The sequence below is a fragment of the Balaenoptera acutorostrata genome, chromosome 17, assembly GCF_949987535.1.
Source record: "Balaenoptera acutorostrata chromosome 17, mBalAcu1.1, whole genome shotgun sequence".
In the NCBI taxonomy this organism is placed as follows: Eukaryota; Metazoa; Chordata; class Mammalia; order Artiodactyla; family Balaenopteridae; genus Balaenoptera; species Balaenoptera acutorostrata.
Genome location: NC_080080.1, coordinates 36588295 through 36611464, shown reverse-complemented (window position 1 = coordinate 36611464; position 23170 = coordinate 36588295). Strand labels below are relative to the sequence as shown.

Below are 23170 nucleotides of genomic sequence, written 5' to 3'. Positions count from 1 at the left end.
CACAAGTAAAGAGTTTCTCTGAGGCATTTAACTAGGAGTGGATCTTCTAAGTTACAGGGTAAATGTGTGTTCAATTTTACTAAATAATATAGCAGTAAGTGAGCTAATCAATCTATATTTTCTTTTAGTTTAATTTTTTCCTTTTATTTATATAACTTACCTCTGTAATCTGTTTTGATTTTGTTTTAATTTTTTATATGTGGTGACAATCTAATTTTTTCCCCTCAAATAGCTAATTTTCACAATTCTATATGGTGAATAATCAATCCTTTCCCAGTTGGTTTGGCATTCTTCCCCCCAAATCAAGTTCTTTTTCTGTTTTTTTAATAAATTTATTTATTTTTGGCTGCACTGGGTCTTCTTTGCTGCATGAGGGCTTTTCTCTAGTTGTGGCGAGCGGGGGCTACTCTTCGTTGCAGTGCGTGGGCTTCTCATTGGGGTGGCTTCTCTTTGTTGCAGAGCACGGGCTCTAGGCGCACAGGCTTCAGCAGCTGTGGCACGCGGGCTCTAGAGCGCAGGCTCAGTAGTTGTGGCGCACGGGCTTAGTTGCTCCGCGGCCTGTGGGATCTCCCTGGGCCAGGGATTGAACCCGTGTTGCCTGCGTTGGCAGGCGATTCTTAACCACTGCGCCACCAGGGAAGTCCCCAAATCAAGTTCTTATACAAGTGAGAATCTATGTCAGCCCTATCTATTGTGTTCTATTAGCTTGATAGTGTTGATATTGTCCACTATGATGACATGATCCATCAACCCAGCACAAGAGAACATACCTATTTAGTGACCAGAAAGCTTGTGCTCCTGGATTTACTCTCTCAGTCTCTCCTGGTCACAGGTTCTGACACGAAAGCCTCCTTTTAATTTGTTCCATCATTTTCACACATTTTCTTTTAAAGCTATTAAATGCTTAAAGGAACTTGTGAAACACCTCTTATCCAGGGGTTCCATGAAAGACAGTTAGAAAATCACACTTTGTCCAGATGAAATGCAAAATACTTCTGTTTGAACTCTTGCTATAGGGATACTTGCTATAATGACTTGCAAAAGGCTTTTTTTTTTTAAACCTAAAATTTGTAATCAACTTGAAATCTACTCTAATGAATGTGCACACCTGCCCTAGTGAAAATATTCTGCAGGGGTCCACGGGATCAAGAGTGATACAATCGTACCTAAGCTCTTCTTCTCTAGTTCAAATTATTTAAAGGCACTGTTCATTATCCCTATTTTCTTCCCATCTTTTTCTTGAGAATTTAACCCTTCACAGGTCCAGAGTTTGCTTCTACCATACACCTGGAAGCACAGCCAACCTTAGCCCAGTTTAGATAGTATCTTTAAGATATTATTTTTTAATTTATGTTACAGTACAAGCATCCTGCAGTATAGGAGATCATAATACAAATGTGATACTGAACAGTACCTCCGAGTCCTTCACACAACTAATGAATTCATAAAATGTTAAATAATTAGATAATCTAATATTTTTAATGCTTTATGTTTCACAGAAATCTCTGGTGGACAGTCAAGTGCTAGTGATACCTGGGAAAACTGGTGGAATTTGCACAGGCTAGAAACATACTATTACCTTTCTCATTTAAGATTATGGAATTCATAGACTAAATACAATCTGAAAATTTGCTGCTCAATAAGTTTTTAATAATGGATTTGATCAGACAGAGTCCTGAAATTGTCATTTGATAAATTAAACTCACATTTCAGCCTTGTCTCTGATTATACCCAGATAATCTTGGAAGTTCTGGGTTTTCCCAAACTCTTATTTATAATCTCTGGCTTACTAATGGTATGCTAAACTCATCCAGGGTTTATGGCTTTCCTTATTCGTGAAAAGCATATGACTATTTTTTTCTAGTTCTGACAACCATACATGGTAAATACTCTATTAACAGGAGCTGCTGTTAACATAATAACCAAATATACAAGCAAAATTATTTTACTTTAAATATTGGGAAAATGGTATTTGTAATTCAAAAACTTGAGGCAAATGAAGTATTACATAACCTCTAGATCTTGTGTCTCAAGAACACATCAACACATGAACACATCATACTGTGGCACGGATTAAGGTGCCTTTCAAAAGGGTCATTTAAGTTTATACACGTGACTCCCCCACCAAAAGCAAACAAACAAAATGCCTGATCATTTCATCTATTATAACAAAATAAAAATTCTCCAAATGGATGGGGAAAATCAATAGGACTAGACCCTGCACTCTACCATCTCATCCTTTTCTTCTGAAAACAGTCTTAAGTGAATATATGATGCAAAGACAATATAAAAATGAGTAAGATAAGATTCCTGCCTTTAATATCTAACATTGTCCCTGACACATGGTACATACTCAACATATTTTTGTCTACTGAATGAATTACCTGGCATGTTAAGATTTTTCTTTTGCGTAACAGTCAGCAAATTCTTATTTTATCCACAGAGAAAAAAATTAACTCAAGAAAAATCAAACAAAATCTTCTTACCCACAGTCTGGAGCTGGACACCACCTACAATCAGGATCTGCAACGAGCCACCGTCTAAGCATAAATTCTTCATATTTTTCCATCAAGACATCATCACTTAATATCAAGCGAATATCGTGGGGATTAAACCGTTCAGTACATTCTGGGCAACTGATATTAACCCTACTTTCAGAAATTTCTATCCTTAGGTATTGTCGTAAGCAATCCACACAAGATCTATGATGACAAGTCATTATCTCAGGAAATCTGTCTTTAGAATGCCGTAAAAGGCACAAGGGGCACTCTATAAAGTCTCCAACTTGTTTGCTGATAGAAGTTAATCCATTGTCAGAGGAGGTATTTGTAGAGAAAATGGAGTTCTTATCAGTACACATTTCAGAATGTATACTTTCAATACTCGCAATTCCATCCACCCCGCCATTTAGCTCCCTTGATTTACGTTTGTTATCCTTTTTCCTCCGAAACAGAGAGCCTATTGAAATTCTTCTTTTTTTGGGTGCCTTTTTGACCGAAGGCAAACTCACAGATGAAGCAGAAGACTGAAGATCTCGATCTGAACCCATTTGCCGATGTAAACTCATGTCTAAAATGCTCATTAGAATTGAGTCAGGGTCTGTGTTTACACACAGCCCTTCATTATATTTAGAGATAAAACCTGTTTCTTGTTCTTGCATTCAGATTAAGTCATGATGTAAGAAAATCCTATTTGGTTCCTTCAGAGAATTCTTGAAAGAGTTCAATTTATGGTAGACTTATCACAGATGTTCTGAAAAACAAAAGAAAACAAAAACACCAAGATTATTTAATTGCATGTTTCTTAATAAACTTACAAACTCTCTATGAAACTTCAAACAAGTATGTTCTTTAACCATTAGTTTTTGGTTTTGATTTTTTTAAATAAGGCCAGTTTATTGAGTAGTCTACAAGAGAATATAAAACCAATGCTGATATAACAAAGATATTACTTAATCTTAAGAGTCTAGATTTGAGCTGACCTTATTCTTAAAATCTTGTACAAAACTTTTGATTTTTATCACACTCAAACCTCAATGATTCCCACTGCCTTTAGGAGTTTAAAAAAAATTGACAATAAAATGGACATGCAAATACAAATGGCTAAGTAGAGCTTACACAATCGTGAAGAACAAAGTGTGTGTGTGGTGGGGGGGCCGGGGGATGCTCTTACACTGCCAGATATAATGACTCATTATAAAGTTACAGTAATTAGGAAGACAGTGTGGTACATCACAAAGATGGATACAAAGACCAGTGGAACAGAACACAGTCCAGGAAAAAAGTCCCACATACACACACGGACACTTGACTTGTTGCCAAAAGTGACACTGCTGAGCATTAGCAATGGCCTCGTCAAAAACAAAACAAAAACAACATAGTACTGTTTTACTGGTTACCATCTGAGAAGAGAAAAGGAACTTAACCTATAGCTAACCCCCTGCATAAAAATCAATTGATGGTTCATAGATCTAAATGTGAAAAGTAAAATCATAACACTTCTAGGAGTTGATAGAAGAGAATATTTCAACGAAAAGATTTCTTAAACAAAACATATTAAAGGACTTACCATAAAATGAAAGATTGTTAAATTGGACTACGATAAAATGAAGAGACAGTATTAAGGGAGTGGAAGAAGACATTTGCCACATAAAACTAATAAAGGACCAGTATCCAGAATATGGAAAGAATACTTAGACGTCAATAAGACAAAGCAGACAATATAATAGAAAAGTGGGTGAGGGACATAACAGGCACTTCACAAAAGAATATGAAAAAGTGCTCAACATCATTTGTTGTACACATTAAAGCCACACTGAGAGACCACTACACACCCAACAAAATGGCTAAAATTCCAACTGACATTTCCAAATGTTAGCAAAGATGTGGACTGCTGGTAGGAGTTTGGAAAACTACTTTGGAAAACTGTTTAACAGTAGCTACCAAATTTGGACACATGGATACTCTATTACCCAATTTATACTCCTAGATATGAATACACGAGAAATGAATGCATACATGCACCAAAACATCTACATAACAACATTCACAGCAACACTAGTTATAATAAGCCCAAACACTGGTCACAACCCATATTTCCATCAACGGTAGAATGGATAAACAAGTTGTGGTATACTCATTCCACATTCTGGTATATTCTGGTATACCAGAAAGCAATGAAAATGAACAAAATACTGTTACTCATAAAACAAGAATGAATCTCTCATAAAAGGGCGTGTACTGTATAATTCCATTTAAATAAAGTTCAAAAACAGGCAGAGCTAATCTATGTTGTTATAAGTCAGTACTGTAGCTACCTTTTGAGGAGAGGCACAAAGGAAGAGGCACATGTATAGTGGTTACAAAGGTATGTTCACTTTGTGATAAATCACTGACCCACAGACTCATGATTAATGCATTTTTCTTGGTGACTGTTATACCACGATTAAAGGTCAAAAAAAAAAAAAAACAAGCTCCCTGAGGTGATATCCACACATATGTCACTCAGGCAAACTTTACTCATGTCTATCAGTTTATATTTCCCCATCATCTGCAGCATATTCCCTTAATTCTGAGGGAAATATAGAGTGTGATGGTAAATGAACTAAAATTTTCTGCATATTTTCTTCTTTATAGTTATTATATTCTCTTGCATCTCAAAATGCTTTTTGTACTCCAGGGTTCAATATATGTATCAATGAACAGAACTGTAGAGGGAATCTATCTTGGGGATTCTGTCCTAAGAATTTATCATTTAAAACATTAAACCAGTGGTATTTAATGAATATCAGCTGGAGAATTTTTCAAAACACACTTTTAGAAATTTGATACCCATATAATTAATTATCCAAAAAAGAACCTAGTAAGAGTGAATGGAGATGCTATTAATATTTAAACTAGGATAACAGGGGCAAACTAGAACATACGGTCATCCCACTTAGGAAGCCTTTCTAAAACATAATGCAAATAAACAAATAGGCATCAAAGGAAAAGAAACAAATTTGAATACTAAAAAATTTAATATTTTTATATGGTAAAAAATACTATAAAGTAGGATGACGTGATAAATTAGTAAAACATGTATAACAATGAACAAATTTCCTTAGTATACAAACAGCTTTTACACATTAGTAAGAAAGAGATGTACAACCTAGTAGTAAAATGAGCAAGGATATAAGGAGGAAGTTTGGAGAAAAAGAATTACAAAAATTAGGAAGATAGGAAACAGTGTTCAACAACACTAAAGAAATGAAAATTCAAACATCAGATACACCATCTTTGTACACATTAGACTGACAAAGGTCGAAAGGGTTGGTGAACGTGTATTGAAAGAAGCATCTCACATATTGTTGGGAGGACTGCATATCGGCACAACTCTGGGGAACCATTTGGCACTATCTATCAAACTTCAAAATGGAACTGTTCTTTGACCAGCAATCCTACATGTAAAATTTATCCTTCAGAAAATATGACACAAGTGTGCAAAGAAATATTGTGCAAGGAAACTCACTGCAGCCTAGCTGATAGAAGCAAACAAAACAAAACAAGGCAAACAAGCCCCACACAAAACCTGGAAATAACTTGTGTCCCACAGGGAACTGGTAAAAATAAAGGAACCAACCACAATTTACGTGTAATGATACGGAAAAGATCTCGCTACATAATACTGAGTGAACAATAATAACTGCAAAATAGTATGTATAGTATGAACCCATTTGTGGAAAAAAACGCACCCACAGAGGTTTACATGTACCTACACAATTTCTGGAAAAATGTTAAACCATTAACAATGGCTACCTTGGGGAGAATAATCTTTAGTATTCACTTTCTGCTTTCTGCATAGTTTACAATTGTATCATGAGCATCTATTGCATACAGTTTTTTAAAAAAACAGCTAATTGAACCCCACAAACGACAACAAAAAACATATTCCACTCTAAAGCTGGGTAGCTGGGTAGGATGTGGTCCAGAACTTGTATATTTTGAAAATGTTCCTCAGTAATTTAGTTGCACACGCTGGTCAAGAACCACTAATTTTAAAGAGAGTCTGCTAAACACTTTCACTTAAAAACAGAATTCTATAGGCTTGGCCTCCAAAACAAGGCTCCTTGTTTTTCATTAGTTTAGGCACTAAAAATAAAAGTGCCATTAAAAAGAAAAAAACAACCTCAGTTTATAGTCATTTTCAGCCTATGGGGCTATAGTGAGGTAGTACTTAAAAACCTATGTATAGAGATAAGAGAGACATTAAAAAAAAAACCACATAAATTAATGACTATCCTGTAGAAAAAATCCACGAAAGGTGTCTAAAAGCATGTGACTCAACAGTATTGGGAATGCCTCAATCAAGGGGACTTTGGCTTAATTTCAGAGTTAAAGTCTAAGCCTAGCATGTGCTAAACCCTGAGGTTACCACCACAAACAAGATAGACATGGGTCTCTATACTCAATGCGATATGTCTGGAGAAGAAATATATATCACAAAACCAATAGTTATAAACTTATATACATTAAATTTGTCTCTGTTACTACAACTCTTGAAAACAGCTGAGCCCATTTTCACCAGATTTAGAGGGAGTCTTTCAGACATTATGACAAACTATAGGCTATTACAGAATTCATCTTAAAAAGAAAGGAAGCCATCTTGCAAGCCACCTACAAGATTAATAAGAGGCCCTGCATAACAGCAGATTCAAAAGATATAGTCAGGGCTTCCCCGGTAGCGCAGTGGTTGAGAGTCCGCCTGCCAATGCAGGGGACACCGGTTCGAGCCCTGGTCCAGGAAGATCCCACATGCTGCAGAGTAACTAAGCCTGTGCGCCACAACTACTGAAGCCCGTGCACCTAGAGCCCATGCTCCACAACAAGAGAAGCCACCTCAGTGAGAAGCCCATGCACTGCAACTAAGAGTGGCCCCCGCTCGCCGCAACTAGAGAAAGCCCATGCACAGCAATGAAGACCCAACGCAGCCAAAAATTAAAAAAAATAAATAAATAAAATTAAAAAAAATAAAATAAAATGAAGCGTGTTGAGGTTCAGTAATTAAAAAAAAAAAAAAAGATATAGTCAATATTTCACCCCAACACCCCAAAGTGTGGACATATTCGTCCCTCCTTCCCCTCCTCTCAGTGATTTACAATATACAAGCTTTAGCCATATAAAGTTTACTTTAACTTTGCAGATGGGAAATCAGAGATTCAGAGTATTAAGTAAAGAACTAAACCTAATTATTTTAGTGGTATATGAAATTAAGATTATATGGTTCACCCATAACAAAGAGTTTTTAATCAAACTGTTTATTTGCATAAACATTTAGAAATTAGTAAACTAACTTGGATTTCTGAGACTATACCCTTAACCACCAAAAAAACAAAAAAAGCACTACAGAAATTCTGCCAATTTGAACAGATGACAAAAATGTGTGAAATTATAAAAAAAAAAACTTTCAATGATTTAGAAACTTATTTTTAGAAAAAGCTGATTTTATTCTCCAATGAAAAATAAAAATCTATTATTTGCATCATTTAATATAGTATTCTTTTTGAACTCAACTTTTTAAAGTAAACTATCAACTGTATCAATCTGTCAGTACTATTGTTATGTTCTGTCTCAGAAATGCACACACCATTAAGACAAAAATATTATTTGAGTTCTAAAACAAAAAGCTGGGTTGCTGGTTGGAAAAAGAAGGGAAAATACGTTGTATATAATAATACCACTACACAGTAGAGTTTTAAAGTGCTTTTAAAGCACTTTTGATTTAAACTTCATTGCCCTATGGAATGGGTATTATTATCCTTATTTGATACATGAGAAAACTGAAGTGCAGAGAGGGTAAATATTGCACAGTTAGGAAATAACAGGGTTTAGGGTCAAATTCAGGTCTTCTGATATCTCGGCCTCAGTACCATCATCTGTCTGCAGTTGCCTTCATGAAACAACTCCAGTCACTATCAGTATATCAAAAATTGTCTCAGAAAACAAAAGACAATTATATTTTACATATCATCTAGGGCTGGTCTTAACTATCCCTCAATTCCATGCCTTATTCAAGCCATTCCCCCGTCTGAAATGCCACTCCCTTTTCTCTCCTCCTAACTAAACTGTACTCACATTTTATAACTCAGATAAGAAATTTTTACTGTGTTCACTTGTTTTTCTGCCCTGATTACCGTCAATGTTTTAATAAGGTTTTCAATGTAGAACTTGAATATTTGTGATTTCTTTAATACCACACACAGCCAAGATGGTGTCATGAACAAAGACACTGTGAATAAATACCAAATGAGTATTTCTTAAAATGACACAATGTCACTGAAGTGATGCTACTATTTCATAAGCACAAGAAAAAATCTTGTTATTTCACTGTCATGCCTCCTAGGCATATACATGCTCTACTTTTCTTTTTTTTTTAAATGTTGTGGAGTGTCACGTACAGGGAAGTGTAGATTGTAGGAAAGCTCAGTGTTGTGTTTTTTAAATTTTTATTTATTTATTTATTTATGGCTGTGTTGGGTCTTCGTTTCTGTGCGAGGGCTTTCTCTAGTTGTGGCGAGCGGGGGCCACTCTTCATCGCGGTGCGCGGGCCTCTCACTATCGCGGCCTCTCTTGTTGCGGAGCACAGGCTCCAGACGCGCAGGCTCAGTAATTGTGGCTCACGGGCCCAGTTGCTCTGCGGCATGTGGGATCTTCCCAGACCAGGGCTGGAACCCGTGTCCCCTGCATTGGCAGGCAGATTCTCAACCACTGCGCCACCAGGGAAGCCCCATGCTCTACTTTTTAAAACGTCCAATTAGTTCACACCAAATTTACAAAGACAAATATGAGGTCTACTGGATCAAATGCAAAATAAATTATGTATTAAAAACCTAGAGTAGTTTATATCATTTCAGAGCAGGAAGAGATGATGAGAGGCAGTAAATGTACTTAATGATATAATTTGAAATATATACAACTCTTAATAATCCCCAACTTTGGATAGTCTTTAAACTGATTTACTATCACAAGGATTTGTCGAAGTACAACACATCGATAACATGAAGAAAAGCAGTGGGGGAAAAAGATAACTGAGGTTGGCCTCCATGATGTTATGGCTGTTGGCTTAGTGGGTATACCTTTCCCCTCTAAATAAAAGTATAGATCTGTAATTGCAGATGCTAGAAGAGCTTAGTGAAACAGAAAAGGAGAGTAAAATACAAGTAGACCCCATATTATGTATTTTCAACCAAGTATCTAAAATCATATAGGAGGCAATTCTCAACACCAATGTCACAAGAAATTCCAATCACTTGCTAATTAAAATATGAGAAATGGCTCTCTTTTCCCCTCTTTCCCAGTCTAGCACAACTCCAGCAAGTAACGAAGACTCTCTGCCAACTGCTGCTACACACTTTCATCCCCCTGAAGAAACTGGTTGAAAAATTAGTTTTTATCGCTGGCAAAGGAGCCCCACCTCCTGACCTTTTTATGTACTTAAATTGAAGACTACCACCTGAGATTGGTATGAAGGACAAAGACCTGAACCTGCTTACCTAACCTTCTCTAGCCCACAGTGTTTATACCTCTTTAAAGTCAAGATCTCTTTGATTCTAACTTTTTTGTACCTCTTGAGGAACATGTGAGGAATTAAGAAATAGGAATAGCCCACAACAAAGGTATTTCTACCACGTGTCAAAGCTTTATGGACCAAAGATGTAGTAGAAGTGCTGATAACTTCATACTGACGCATCAAAAAATACATCTAATTTGGCAGCACGCTATTTTTTATTCTTTGTAAAAATTATGGACGTTGACCATTCCAGGTGAAGCACCTAATAAACAATTACAATATTGTATGACGTGAAAATGTGTTGCAGATTTTAAATGCTCAACTTATAAACACAGGATAGATAAAAACAGTTAGAAAGCTCAAATCCATACAAATAGTAGCCCATGTTTGAAAAGCTGTATGTATCAGTCAGGGTCCTAGCAAAAAAACAAAGCAGTTTCAAAGAGATAACTGAAGGGCTCATTTACAAAGGTGTGGGTAGGGTTAAAGGAACCAATAGGGATGGCAAAGTACTCAGGAAACCACTGCCAGCCTTCTGAAATAAGGAGCAGGGAGAGAGCTGTCCAATGGCAACTGGAAGAATAAATACCCAGCTTCTCTCTTCTCTGGATCTCCAATATCCACCAATGCCTCACACTGGCTAAATCCAACGAGAAACCAACAAAGGAGCCCAAGTGAGGCAGTCCTTAGACTAGGTCAACCTCCTCTGGGGCACAGAGAAAGTCAAGGAAGGATGAGGAGTGGATCTGGAAGGGCAAATAAAAAACACCCAGTCTGGATGTATAAAGTAGAGAATTTGGGAGTCAAGACCTGGTCAGCCACTGTTAGTTATAAAATCTCAGATTATGTCCGTTCCTGAGTCTGTGATCTCCACTACAAAATATGGATGATACCACTTACTTCAAATAGATGTTATGAGAAGAAAGTGAAATTGGCACGTGCTAAAACCTGGCACTATGCTAAATGTTAGCTGAAGTGAAATGTAAGACAAGCTTTGTATCTCTAGTACCTAATACAACTTGTAACTTATTGTAGGTGCCTAATAAACACTCGATAAATAAATTATGATGCAGAACACACATAAGTGGAAGTGAGGAACTGAGGATTCTGTTTATATCTTTGCTTTTGGCTTGTTATTGCTGTAAGATTCTCTTTAAGTGATACAACCTTACCACATCCAGCTTTTTAAACGGTGAAAAGAATCTTTACCCCACAAGTGCTACAGCAGCGGTCCCCAAGCTTTTTGGCACCAGGGATTGGTTTCGTGGAAGACAATTTTTCCATGGACGGGGGTGGGGAAACGGTTTCGGGATGATTCAAGTGCATTACATTTATTGTGCACTTTATTTCTATTATTATTACATTGTAATATATAATGAAATAATTATACAACTCACCATAATGCAGAATCAGTGGGAGCCCTGAGCTTGTTTTCACTTGCCACTCACTGATAGGGTTTTGATATGAGTCTGCAAGCAATTGATTTATTATGGTCTCTGTGCAGTCAAACCTCTCTGCTAACGATAACCTGTATTTGCAGCCGCTCCCCAGCGCTAGCATCACATTCTCAGCTCCACCTCAGATCATCAGGCACTAGATTCTCATAAGGAGCGCACAACCTAGATCCCTCGAATGCGCAGCTCAAAGTAGGGTGTGTGCTCCTATGGGAATCTAATGTCGCCACTGACCTGACAGGAGGTGGAGCTCAGGCGGTAGTGCAAGCGATGGGGAGCGGTTGTAAATACAGATGAAGGTTCACTTGCTCACCTGCCACTCACCTCCTGCTGTGCTGCCACGGCAGTGGTCCGTGGGTTGGGGGTGTTGGGGACCCTTGTGCTACAGGATAAATAAGACATGTTGAATATCTTGACATTATACAACATCAAGAATTACAGATTTAAAATATTCAACCAATAAACATCTCCTAACTACAAACGTTTTAGTAGCATCTACTAACCACCCACATGCCTGTGTGATTTAAGACTCATGAAAGGGTATTTTGGAGATAGAAAGCTAGGCAAAATAAAGTTTACAGACAATAAAGAAATTAATTTACCAAGAGAAAATCCCATTATACTCTTGAATATCTGTTTTTGCCTCTGTTATTCAGCTAAAATTAGGTTTCTTCTGTTACTTCTCGCAAAGGTAGAAAGACGGAGAAAATCCAATAATTTTGTGTTGATAAATGCTAAGTATAAGAGCAAAGAGTACCTACGGTTTCTGATTTCAATTTCTTTTACTGACGTCTGACACCCAGATGTTCAGCACCTCTAAAACATGAATGTAATAAAAGTAGAATGCAAAAACACTTAATAGCACTGTTGAAGAGAACGGAAAGAGGACTAAATATAAAGTTGTTTTTGTTTGTTTGAAGTGAGGAGGGAATAGGTACAGAGATTCCCAGCACAGTTTCTATTGATAATTAATTCTGGTCACTAGTGAAGCCTGAGCTATCTCATAGTCAAGTGAGAATAAAGAACATAAAGAAATGAGACTTTCTATTTTAGATGCTACTAAAATACTATTTTATATTACAAAAGCATAACAGGCCATTAAACTTTTTCAGCCATATATACTTATGTTGAGAGGTTGAGAGAAGATGAGGAATAAAGAAAAAATTTTAATGACTATATATTTGGTATTATATGTGGTTCTCAAATGTTTCCAAGTCACATTTCATTTTCTGTGAACTAACCACATGTTCACATCCTGCTGTTGGTATAAGGCCTTTTATGTAAAGGAACTTTGTTATTATGTGTCAAATAAATTTAGAAAAAAACTGTATGGCAATTTTCCAATGTAGGAATTTAAAATTTTGTGTGTGTGTGTGTTCAAATTCACATATCTTTCTCTTTATGACCTTTGGATTCTATATCTGTCTTGGAACATCTTGCTCACTCCAAGATTATATTTTTAAAATTTGCTCATGTTTCTTTCTGGTACTTCTATGCTTTGTTTGTTTATTGCTTACATGTTTCATCCATTTCAACTTATTTTCATGTTAGGACTAAGTAGAGATCAAAATTTGAGTTCTTCTAAATGGCTAGCTAGTTATCTCAACACCAATTATTGAATAATGATCTCCTTTCTACCTACCTCTGACCTAATTTGGTAGGCTACGTCTTGGTGTATGAATTTCTTGCTACCTAGGTGGTATGGACTTCCAAAATATGTTCTTGAAATAAACTACCGAACTGTTTTGTTCCAATTTATGCTCCCACCAACTGGAAAGGTGCTTACTTCCCTGAATTCTCATCAACACCCTATATCATTTCAATAGCTTTTTCTAAGTGGCAAAAAAAAGTAAGTACTTTCATTTCCATTTCTTTGATTACTAAACAAATTGAACGTTTGTTCACGCTTACAGCCCTCTTTATTTTTTCAATGATTTATCTGTTCATATTTTTTGCCCATTTTAACACTGGAACATTAATGGTCCTCTTTGACTTTAAACCTTTCATATTTACTTCCTCTTAATATTTGCCCTTGAATTTTGTGATTTTTGAAGAGGTTTAAGATGTTTATTTAGTCACATCTACCAAGTTCTTCTTTCATTGCTTTATATGCTTACAAAGTATTTTCTGAGGATAAAATCTATTTATAGACATATTTACCATTTCTGGTACTGTTCATTCCTTCTTGTGGATCCAAGTTTCATCTGATGTCTGATGTCATTTCCCTCCAGCCTGAACAACTTCCTTAAGCATTTCTTGGTGTTGCAGGTTTCCTAGCAATGAATTCTCTCAAGTTGTGTTTATTTGAAAAATGTCCTTATTTCACCTTCATTTTCATGGATATTTTGTTCTGAATATAGAATTCCAGGTTGATAGCTTTATCCTTTCAGAACTTTAAATAGGTCATTCCACTGTCTTCTGGTCTCCAATCATTTCTGATTAAGTCATCCTTCATTGATATTTTAATTCCTCTGTAGTAATGTGGGTTTTTTTCCCCTTTGGCTACATTAACATTTTCTTTCCATCTTTGACATGCAGCAGTTTGATTAAGATATGCCTAGATGTGGTTTTCCTTTTATTTATCCTACTTGGGGTTCAATGAACATATTTTTTACCCTACTGTCTGTCTACGTCTGTCTCTTATCTCTCTTTCTGCTATTCACATGTTAGTTTAATACTGTCCCATTGGCCATCAAGGCTCTGTTCATTTTTTGTAATCTTTTTTATCCATTCTTTGGATTGGCAAATTTTGTTGATCTAGCTTCAAGTTCATCAACTTTTTCCTCTTCCTTCTCCAATCTGCTGTTAAATCCATTCAGTAAAATCTTTATTTCAGATATTGTACTTTTCAGTTCTAGACTATCTATTCTTCTTTATAGTTTCTATTTCTCTGTTGAAATTGCCCATCTATTCAGTCATCATGATCATGCATCTCCCTTTAGGTCACTGAATATTACAGTTGCTTTAAAGTCTGCTAATTCTGCTAATTTTAGGGTCAGCTTCCATTTTGGGGTGGATGGTCTTGACATTAAATCACATTATCCTGATTCTTCACATGTCTAGTAGTTGTCTATTATAAACTGGATTTTGTGGATGTTAAGCAGTAGAGACTTTTACAGCTTCTTATCTGCTTCTAAGAGTGAGGATTTTTATCATACCTGGCAGTTAAATCACTGGCTAATAAAGTCAAAACTGTGGAGGCTGGTTTTATGTTTTAGAATGGGTCTCTGGGCACAAATGTTTAAAACCCCTGAATTTGGTGGGAATGAAACACCAAATTGTCTCCCCTGCAGAGAGTAGCAGGTGAAATCTCTAGTCAGCTTTTTCAGCCTAACTGCTATTATTTTCCATTGAGCTCTTTGGAATCTTTCTGCAGAGTTCAGGGGTCACCTAGGTATTTCAGGGCAGTTTTTTCATAGATTTTGGGGCTATCCTACTACAACTCCCTCCTTTCTGGGATTTATCCACTTAATTTCCAGCCATTCTGGCAGTCCCAAATTCCATCCCTTGACACCTTAGGCCAGTAAGACTTTAGTTTTCTGCTTGATTTTCAGCTGCCCTGTGCTGCATGAACTTTTCCTCAAGAGGAAAGCTGTATAACACTTTGGGGGAAAAACATCTGGCAGTTTTCCAAAGGAGACCTTTACCAAAGGATCTGAGATACAGTATTCTTGAATCTGTATATGATGCTGTCATAGGAAATTTTAGCTTAAGCATGCATTAATTCATTATTCTTTATAATCATTAATTCATTTACTCTTTCAACAAATATGTTCAGTGCCTATCATGTGCCAAATACTCTTCTAGGTGGTAGACATATAAGAGTGTACAAGAGAGACAAGGCCCTTGTTCTGTGGAACTTTCATTCTAGTGCATCCTAACCAAGCACTGAATAAAGACATTTCAGACTATGTCTTCCCCAAACAGTAATATTAGTGACTTGGCAAGGATATAAATTATAATAAAGTGATTCCCTTTTTTCATAAGCATAATTTTGAAAGGAAAAAGACTTGATTTTATATTTGAGCATATATGATAGTCCCATAATCTGAACAAATATTTATCAATATCCCATTTAAAGCTTTTTTTCTAAAAGACTATACATACGTGCTTCTGACAGCACTCTATTTTTCACAGTGACAATGGTTTTCTAGCATAATAAATAGCAGACAATTTAAGTTGTACAAAGACGAATCACTAGTTATCTGACCAAATGATCTAGTATAGAGAAAATTAATTTAGCTCACTGTGCATAACTTCAGAAACAAATATGGTAAGTAAACAGTGGGGGATATCCTTGAAACTTAATTCACTTTTTTGGCCTTGCTCTTCCTCCAGTGTTAAATAAAGTTCCAAAGGCACTGAAAAAAGGAAATATTTATCTTCCATAGCGTTTACTACATACAGAGTTGCAAACAACATATCAAATTTAAATATGCCTAGGTACAATTTGGTAGTAGTTGATTACCAAAAAACAGAATTAATTATCATAAGCCTTCCTTTGATCAGACCACAACTAGAAGTGATGTACTAGAAATGATGTATCTGCACACAAGCTAATTTTGGCCCCAAATAAACAGACCTTTGTACATCTGAACAAGAAGTTCATTAACAGAAATTTGAGGCATTAAATTACTTGGATTTTCATATACAGCTTTATCTGAACAGTGATAAATCACTAAAGTTCATTATAATGAAGTTTGATATTGCTCAAAAAGGTTATTTATATGTTTAAAGTTATTTTAAGTTATGTCATTCATCTTGTCAATGTCAAATGTGAAAACGTCATATTTTCTTCTAATAAATCTATTCCCCAATATAGCTGGAAATTCAGCTACAGCAGCAGTGCAGGCTCTGGGCATAATTCTTGCTGTCCAAATATTAAGGAGACAGACTCTCCTTATAAATCTTATAAAAACTCTGACTCATTAAACATCTCTTGATACAGTCTGTTAAAGTAAAAATATAATAGGCACGATAATAAATTTTTGGAGAAGGATAAAAATGCTTAAAAATAGCAGCTAATGCATGGATAGGCTTCAGAGAAATCCATGAAATTTCTAAAACTGTATACTAAATTGTGAATATAGGTATATTCTAGAGATAGAATCCATAGCTTTCAAGAGATTCTCCAAGGAGTCTAAAGTATAACAAACTGTTAACTGCTACTGCTGAGATGGCAGAATTTAATTTGCCAGTAAGTTACCATCAGTTTCTGTAAATTGTGTCTGTTCTCACTAATTTACATTATTAGTACAATATTCATAATTATTAGCTCAGTTAGAACATACTTCTATTCCTTTAAGATTTGAAGTTGCAGTTCCTTCCATAAAAGTTTGGGGGAACATTAAAAAACAACATTCATCCCTAAACAAATGTCTCAGATTCAGAATGCAAGAATAAATATAAGGTATGTAGATAGCCTAGAATAACCTATCCATGTTTAAAAAACAAAATCTAACAAGTAAAGGCTACCTGTTGTATATTCAAAGGACAATTGAGTATAAATATAAAGATATTATAAAGCAATAATGTCATCTTCACTTAAAATGGCAATTACCACTGAAAAACTTTTTTTTAAGTTTATCATTCTTCGTAAGGTAAGTCAATAACAATATTCCTATTTAAAATGTAACAGGCACAAAAAAGTAAAATGTTTGATGCCCAATGAGAAAGAGTCAGCAACGGTGCTAGAAATACAACCGAAAAGCCTTTTAATTACTGGAATGTCTCCTCAGAAACATGAGCCTATTATACGCAGATCTAAGAAATCTGGGTTCTATAGATAGCTACCAAGTGGTTTTGTGGCTTTAGTTCAGCAATAACCTCTCTGTATCATCTGTGGCAGAGATGATGTTTTATACCCACCTGTTTCATTTTCCTTCCATTTGCAGCTAGATGCAACCATGTGTCCAGTCCTGGCCAGTGCAATGTGAGTACAATGATGTACGCCCTTTCCAGGACTAGTCCCTAAATCATCCTTTCAATCATCCTTTGAGCTCTCTCTCTTTCCTCACTAGCTGGCTGAATATAGTAATTTTAGTGATTGACTCCAAGTAGGCCTCTGGGGACAGCTGAGTCACAAGATGGAAGGAATTGGAATACCTGAGTCATCTACACGGTTCTCTGTGTGAGTGAGAAATTAACTTTTATAGTGTTCCGCCTGAGATTTTGGGGTTGTCTGTTTCAGACACAACTATCTTACCCAAGATAAGGTAAAATGAGGGAATAACTTACGAGTAGCTTGGACGGGAAATTTTTAAAATACTATACAAATATGGGGTAATGATAGCATCTTTTTATTCAGACAGTAAAGCACAGACTTTGGAGTCACAAAGTTTGGGTTCAAGTTCAGATTCTGACACTTATTAGCTAGCTGTGTGACACTGCATTAAATTACTAAGACAGTTTACTCAACTGTAAAATAGGAATAATGAATAACCTACAGTCCACAAGATTATTACTAGGATTAAATAAAATATATAAAGAATCCAGCATGCGTATGACATATTAATCACTTAACAAATATTAGCTATAACTATTACAAATATCTGAGGAGATGGCACAAATGTAACTGAACCATTTACTGGATAAAACTGTTTAAAAAGAGATTATCATGCTTAAGGTTAGAAATAAAATGAAACAAACTGTTGGCTCTGAAATGGCTTGTCTAATGTCATCAGAATAGTTAGCCATTTTCAAGTTTGGAATACATCATTATAGTACACGAATTTCTCCAACATAAATATAGTTTTCACCCTTGTTATGTTTATACAGCTACAAACCTATGACAAGTGGTCTAATATTAAAAGTGGAGTAAATAATTGCAACTTAACTACTTTTATATATGGGGGAGGTGGAGGTAACTCAACAGAGCATTAACATAGGCACATATCAGTTTCCAGCAAGTTTTTTGGAAAGTGAATGCTTATCAAGACTCAAATATACTACCTTGAGCTCTATCCTTAACATAATTTCTATGATCGCCTAGAAACATAAACTAAAAGTTCAGAATAAACTATTCCCATATGCCACAAGGCCTCCCCAAAGAGATAGTTCTTAAACAGCTCCACAAGCATACACCTGTTACATTTATCTGTTTAAGCCTATTCTTGATTGGGAGGTAGAATAGAATGGTACTATGTGGTTTTAATAATACTCATTACAAATAATACTCATTACTCAATCCATTACAAAAATAAGCTGCTGCAGAAAGAAAAAGCATTATTCATTCCATTTTCCAATTAAAAAAAAAAGATTTAAAACATTTTGACTAGCTCATTCCAGGCACTCTTTGTTCAGAAGGGCAAACAATACACCAATAGGGAGAAGGTAGGAAAAGCATAGTGCAAAATGATGGGTATGATAAAGAGGGCCCAGAGACATGAAAAAGTTTTTAAATAGGTTTAGAAAAGATATCCAGCTGTCAAAAAAATGTTTTTGAACTGGTTAAAATACTCATTGCTATATATCAACAGAAGGGAAATATTAACCTAGTCTGATATTAGTCAAGTCTGTCTACTTTTTGAATTTCAACTTCCTTATTTGAAAGCTAAAGTGATTGGATGAGGTAATGTCTAAGGCCCCTTAGTTCTAAAAGACTATGATTCTAATATACAAATATATAGACAGCTGTAATACATAGCATACTCTAGGGTTAAAAGTGGACAATTAATATTTCTTTCTGTTCTTTTAAAAATATCTCCAAATTCACTACAGTGTTGGTATACTCTTTGGTCTTAGTAAAGCCAGTGGAATGAGTATTATCTTTGCAAACTGAATTATACCAGTTTCATCACTAATCTGAATAATTCTACTATTTGGACAATTACAAATACTAAGTGTTTGGGCTAATTTTGTCCTAACTATTTTTTCTGGAAGTTGTTTTTTGTTTGTTTGTTTTTTAATAAAAAGTATTGATAACAGCAATATCCTGCCTCTCCAATTTTGGAAGTTCATTTGTCTCTTTCTCCTAAAGAACATGAGGGGTGGGGGAAGCGGAAACCTCTGGTTAGGGTAAATCACTGTGTGTGCGTGTGCGTGTGTGTTTGTGTATGCTTAATTTTATGATGTATGTACATAACTAGGTAGAGCACAGGCTGGAAGAACTATTTGATTATAAGTTCTAAAGACTATTTTTAAAACTTTCTTCAAATTATAAAGTAATTCGCAGAAGGAACAATATCTCTTGGGAAACAAGAGGCACAATAAGCAACATGTGTCTATTTTCCTTTGGATACACAGCATTCATAGAGCTTCTCTCTAAACACGTCCCCCGAAAATAAAATCAAAACTGAAATACAAATATTTCTTAATTTTATAGGGGAAGAAAACAAGTGAGGGAGTATTTTCTAAAGAAGCAGAAGAATCCAGGTAAGAATTACACAACAGGTAAACAATCATAAAGGTTTTTCATTGTTATGGCTTTCTCATTAAGAATTCAAAAGAAACAAGATAGATTTAATTATAATTATAAAACATACTATTAAATTAGATGTATTAGATATTTAACTATAGGAAGCATCAACCTAAAGACCAATTTAAAAAATCAGCAATCAAGAGACAGAGGGGATCTCAGATAAGTCATGGAGATACAAAAAATGAAAAGGATACAAACCTGGAACTGTTTCACAAATACTAGTCATGCACAGGTGCATCTGCTAGCTAGATACCCATCTGCTTTTCTCAGAACACTGCATCAACTTTATTTGGCTGTGGAACCTATCCTTCTAGTGACACGAATGTTCCAACCTAACCTTACATTTTATAAGTGAGAAAACTGTATTCTAGAGCTACTCAGTCGAATGTATCATCACTAGCCATATGAAACTATTTAAGTTTAAATTAATTAAAATTAAAAAAAATTAAACTCCAGTTCCTCAGTTACACTAGTCACATTTCAAATACTCTATAGCCATACGTGGCCACTGGCTACCATACTGGACGGTGCAGGTCTAGAATGTTTCCATCACTGCAGAAAGTTCTATTGGATAGTGCTGGTCTGGAGATTATTTGATTTATCCATGCAGCTAATGTGGCAGAGCCAAAGTCTCAGTCCTCTTTCTACACTACTTTACTTCCTCCACAAGACCTTCATTAATCACCTGGTTTCTGAATTATCACGTTGGCCTTTTGTTAAGTTCTGCTTACAAACATCCATTTGCTTCCCACAGGTAAACTTTAAACTTTGCATGGCATTCCGCAATCTTACCTTAGTCTCTCACCATTCTCCTACATAAAAACACACTCTAGCCAACTGGTCTACTTGTTAAATATATTAACAAAACATAGTTTCACCTCCATGACGTTTCCTATGTCTTTGTCTCTGCCTGAATACTCTTTTCCACCTTCTCTGCTCTGCTTATTTAAAGTCCTACTCTTCTTTCAAGGCCCAACACCTACCTTATTTCCACAAATCATTCTAGGTCAGTAATTACAGATAAACTACTAAAAATTGTTTCATACTTTTATATAGAAGTTTACAATTTTCTAAATACTTCACCTAAATATTTTACTGTGATTCTTTGCTAGAATGTGGGAAAAAAGTTAAGCAGAGTAAAGGTAATCAAGAGCATGTGTACATGTGGTGCTGATTACAATTTTTTAAAGGGTGATCAGAGCTTACTGAAAAGATGACATTTAAACTAAGACTTGAAGGGAGTTAGCCATGAGGAAATCTGGGGAAAGAGCATCCAAGGCAAAGGCAACAGCCGCTGCAAAGGCCTTAAGGTAGGAATGTGCCTGGTATGTTCAAGGAATAGCCTAGAGGCCAGAATGCGGCCAGAGGGAAATGAGCAAGACAAAGAATATACGAGACAGGTCAGAATGTTATGGGACCAGGTTGTGTATGGCTTTACAGACCACTGTAAGAACTTTGGCTTTTATCCTAAGCGAGACGGGAAAACTTAGGGGGCTTCTAAACAGAGACAGTTTAGAATCTGAATAATTTAAAAGGATAATTCTAGTGTTAAGAATAGAACGGGGCGGGGGGGCTTCCCTGGTGGCGCAGTGGTTCAGAGTCTGCCTGCCAATGCAGGGGACACGGGGGTTCAAGCCCTGGTCTGGGAAGATCCCACGTGCTGCAGAGCAGCTGGGCCCGTGAGCCACAATTACTGAGCCTGCGTGTCTGGAGCCTGTGCTCCGCAACAAGACAGGCCGCGATAGAGAGAGGCCCGCGCACCGCGATGAAGAGTGGCCCCCGCTCGCCACAACTAGAGAAAGCCCTCGCACAGAAACGAAGACCCAACACAGCCATAAATAAATAAATAAATAAACTACATTCCTTTAAAAAAAAAAAAAGAATAGAATGGGAAGGAAGAAGTAAGGACAGTAACATGGAGAACAGTTTAAAGGCTACTGCAATACTCTAGGAGAGAGATGATGATGGGCATAAGGATATGTTTTGAAACTAGAACTGACAAAACTTCCTGATGGATTCCAAGAGGATTTTGGCCTGATTAAGCAGAAGGCTGAAACTGCTGTCCACTGAAATGGAGAAGGCTGTGAAAAGAACAGGTTTAGGGAGGAGCTAAGAGCAGGGGTTCATTTAAAGACATTCAAGAGATGCCTTTAAATCTTAGGTGAGAATGTACAGCCAAATACCCACATGACAGGCATGGAGTTCAGGAAAAAAATCTGGCCTAGAGATAAAATTTTGGGAAGAGTTGTTATACGAATGGTGGGTAAAATCACAAGCATGGATGAAGTTCCCAGAGGAATAAATAAAGAAGGGTAAGGACTGAGCCCTGTGGCATTCCAACTTTAAGATATAGGGTAGAAGAGGAGGCTCCAGTAAAAGAGATAGGGAAGGTGGAAGGAATCACACCCTCATGAGACAAAACCTCTTGGTCTATCCCATCAGTATTACACTTGCCCCCTCCCTAAATATAAACTGTATCTTAAGAACGACCTGAGAGACAATAACAATGTATCTTACATGATATAAGCTATTTCTTAGGCCTGTTCAGACTTGAGGGTATTAAGACACTTCCTCTGATACTTCTCAGAATGGATAAGAATTCTAAAGGAAGGGCTGTCTGGTCTCTGAGAGTCACAATGCATGATACAAAACAGAAGTAAGCACAGATCTTTTTACTTTTGACTGTATATTAGTTTCCTGTTAACAAATTACCACAAAGTGGGTGACTTCAGACAACAGAAATTTATTTTCTCACAGTTCTGGAGGGTAAAAGCCTCAAATCCAGCAGCGTTACGACCCCTTTGGGGTTGCACAGGAGAATCTGTTCTTTGCTTCTTCCAGCTTCTGGTGATTACAAGCGTTCCTTGGCTCGTGGCCACATCACTCCAGTCTCTGCCTCCACGCCTCACACTGCCTCCACCTCTTCTGTGCATCTTCCCTCTTCTGTCTATCTGTAATTTCCCTCTGCTTTTCCCTTATACGGACAACCTGCCATTGAATTTTGGACCCCTCAGATAACTTGGGATGATCTCCTCATCTCAAGATCCTTAATTACATCTGCAAAGACTCTTTTTTCAAATAAGGTATCATTCACAGGATCCAGAGATTAGTATGTGAACATCTTTTTGAGGGCCACCACACAATCTACTACATGACTCCAGAAATTTTTGCTAAGGTCATCAGTAAAGTGTGTTATGTTTATGCAAAAAGCCAAAGGATGTTCATCTATAATTTTTTAAAAGTTACTATT

At 36.3% G+C, this 23170-nt stretch overlaps 1 protein-coding gene across 1 annotated transcript in view; it reads right to left on the bottom strand.

Annotated features, from left to right (window-relative positions):
* The window catches only part of RNF19A (ring finger protein 19A, RBR E3 ubiquitin protein ligase), a 64790-nt gene that overhangs the window by 28061 nt on the left and 13559 nt on the right, over positions 1 to 23170 (bottom strand). Inside the window, exon 2 of the mRNA XM_028164300.2 lies at positions 2487 to 3252. Coding sequence (XP_028020101.2) covers positions 2487 to 3160 — 674 coding nt within the window. The 5' untranslated portion in view covers positions 3161 to 3252. The remainder of the gene's footprint in view (positions 1 to 2486; positions 3253 to 23170) is intronic.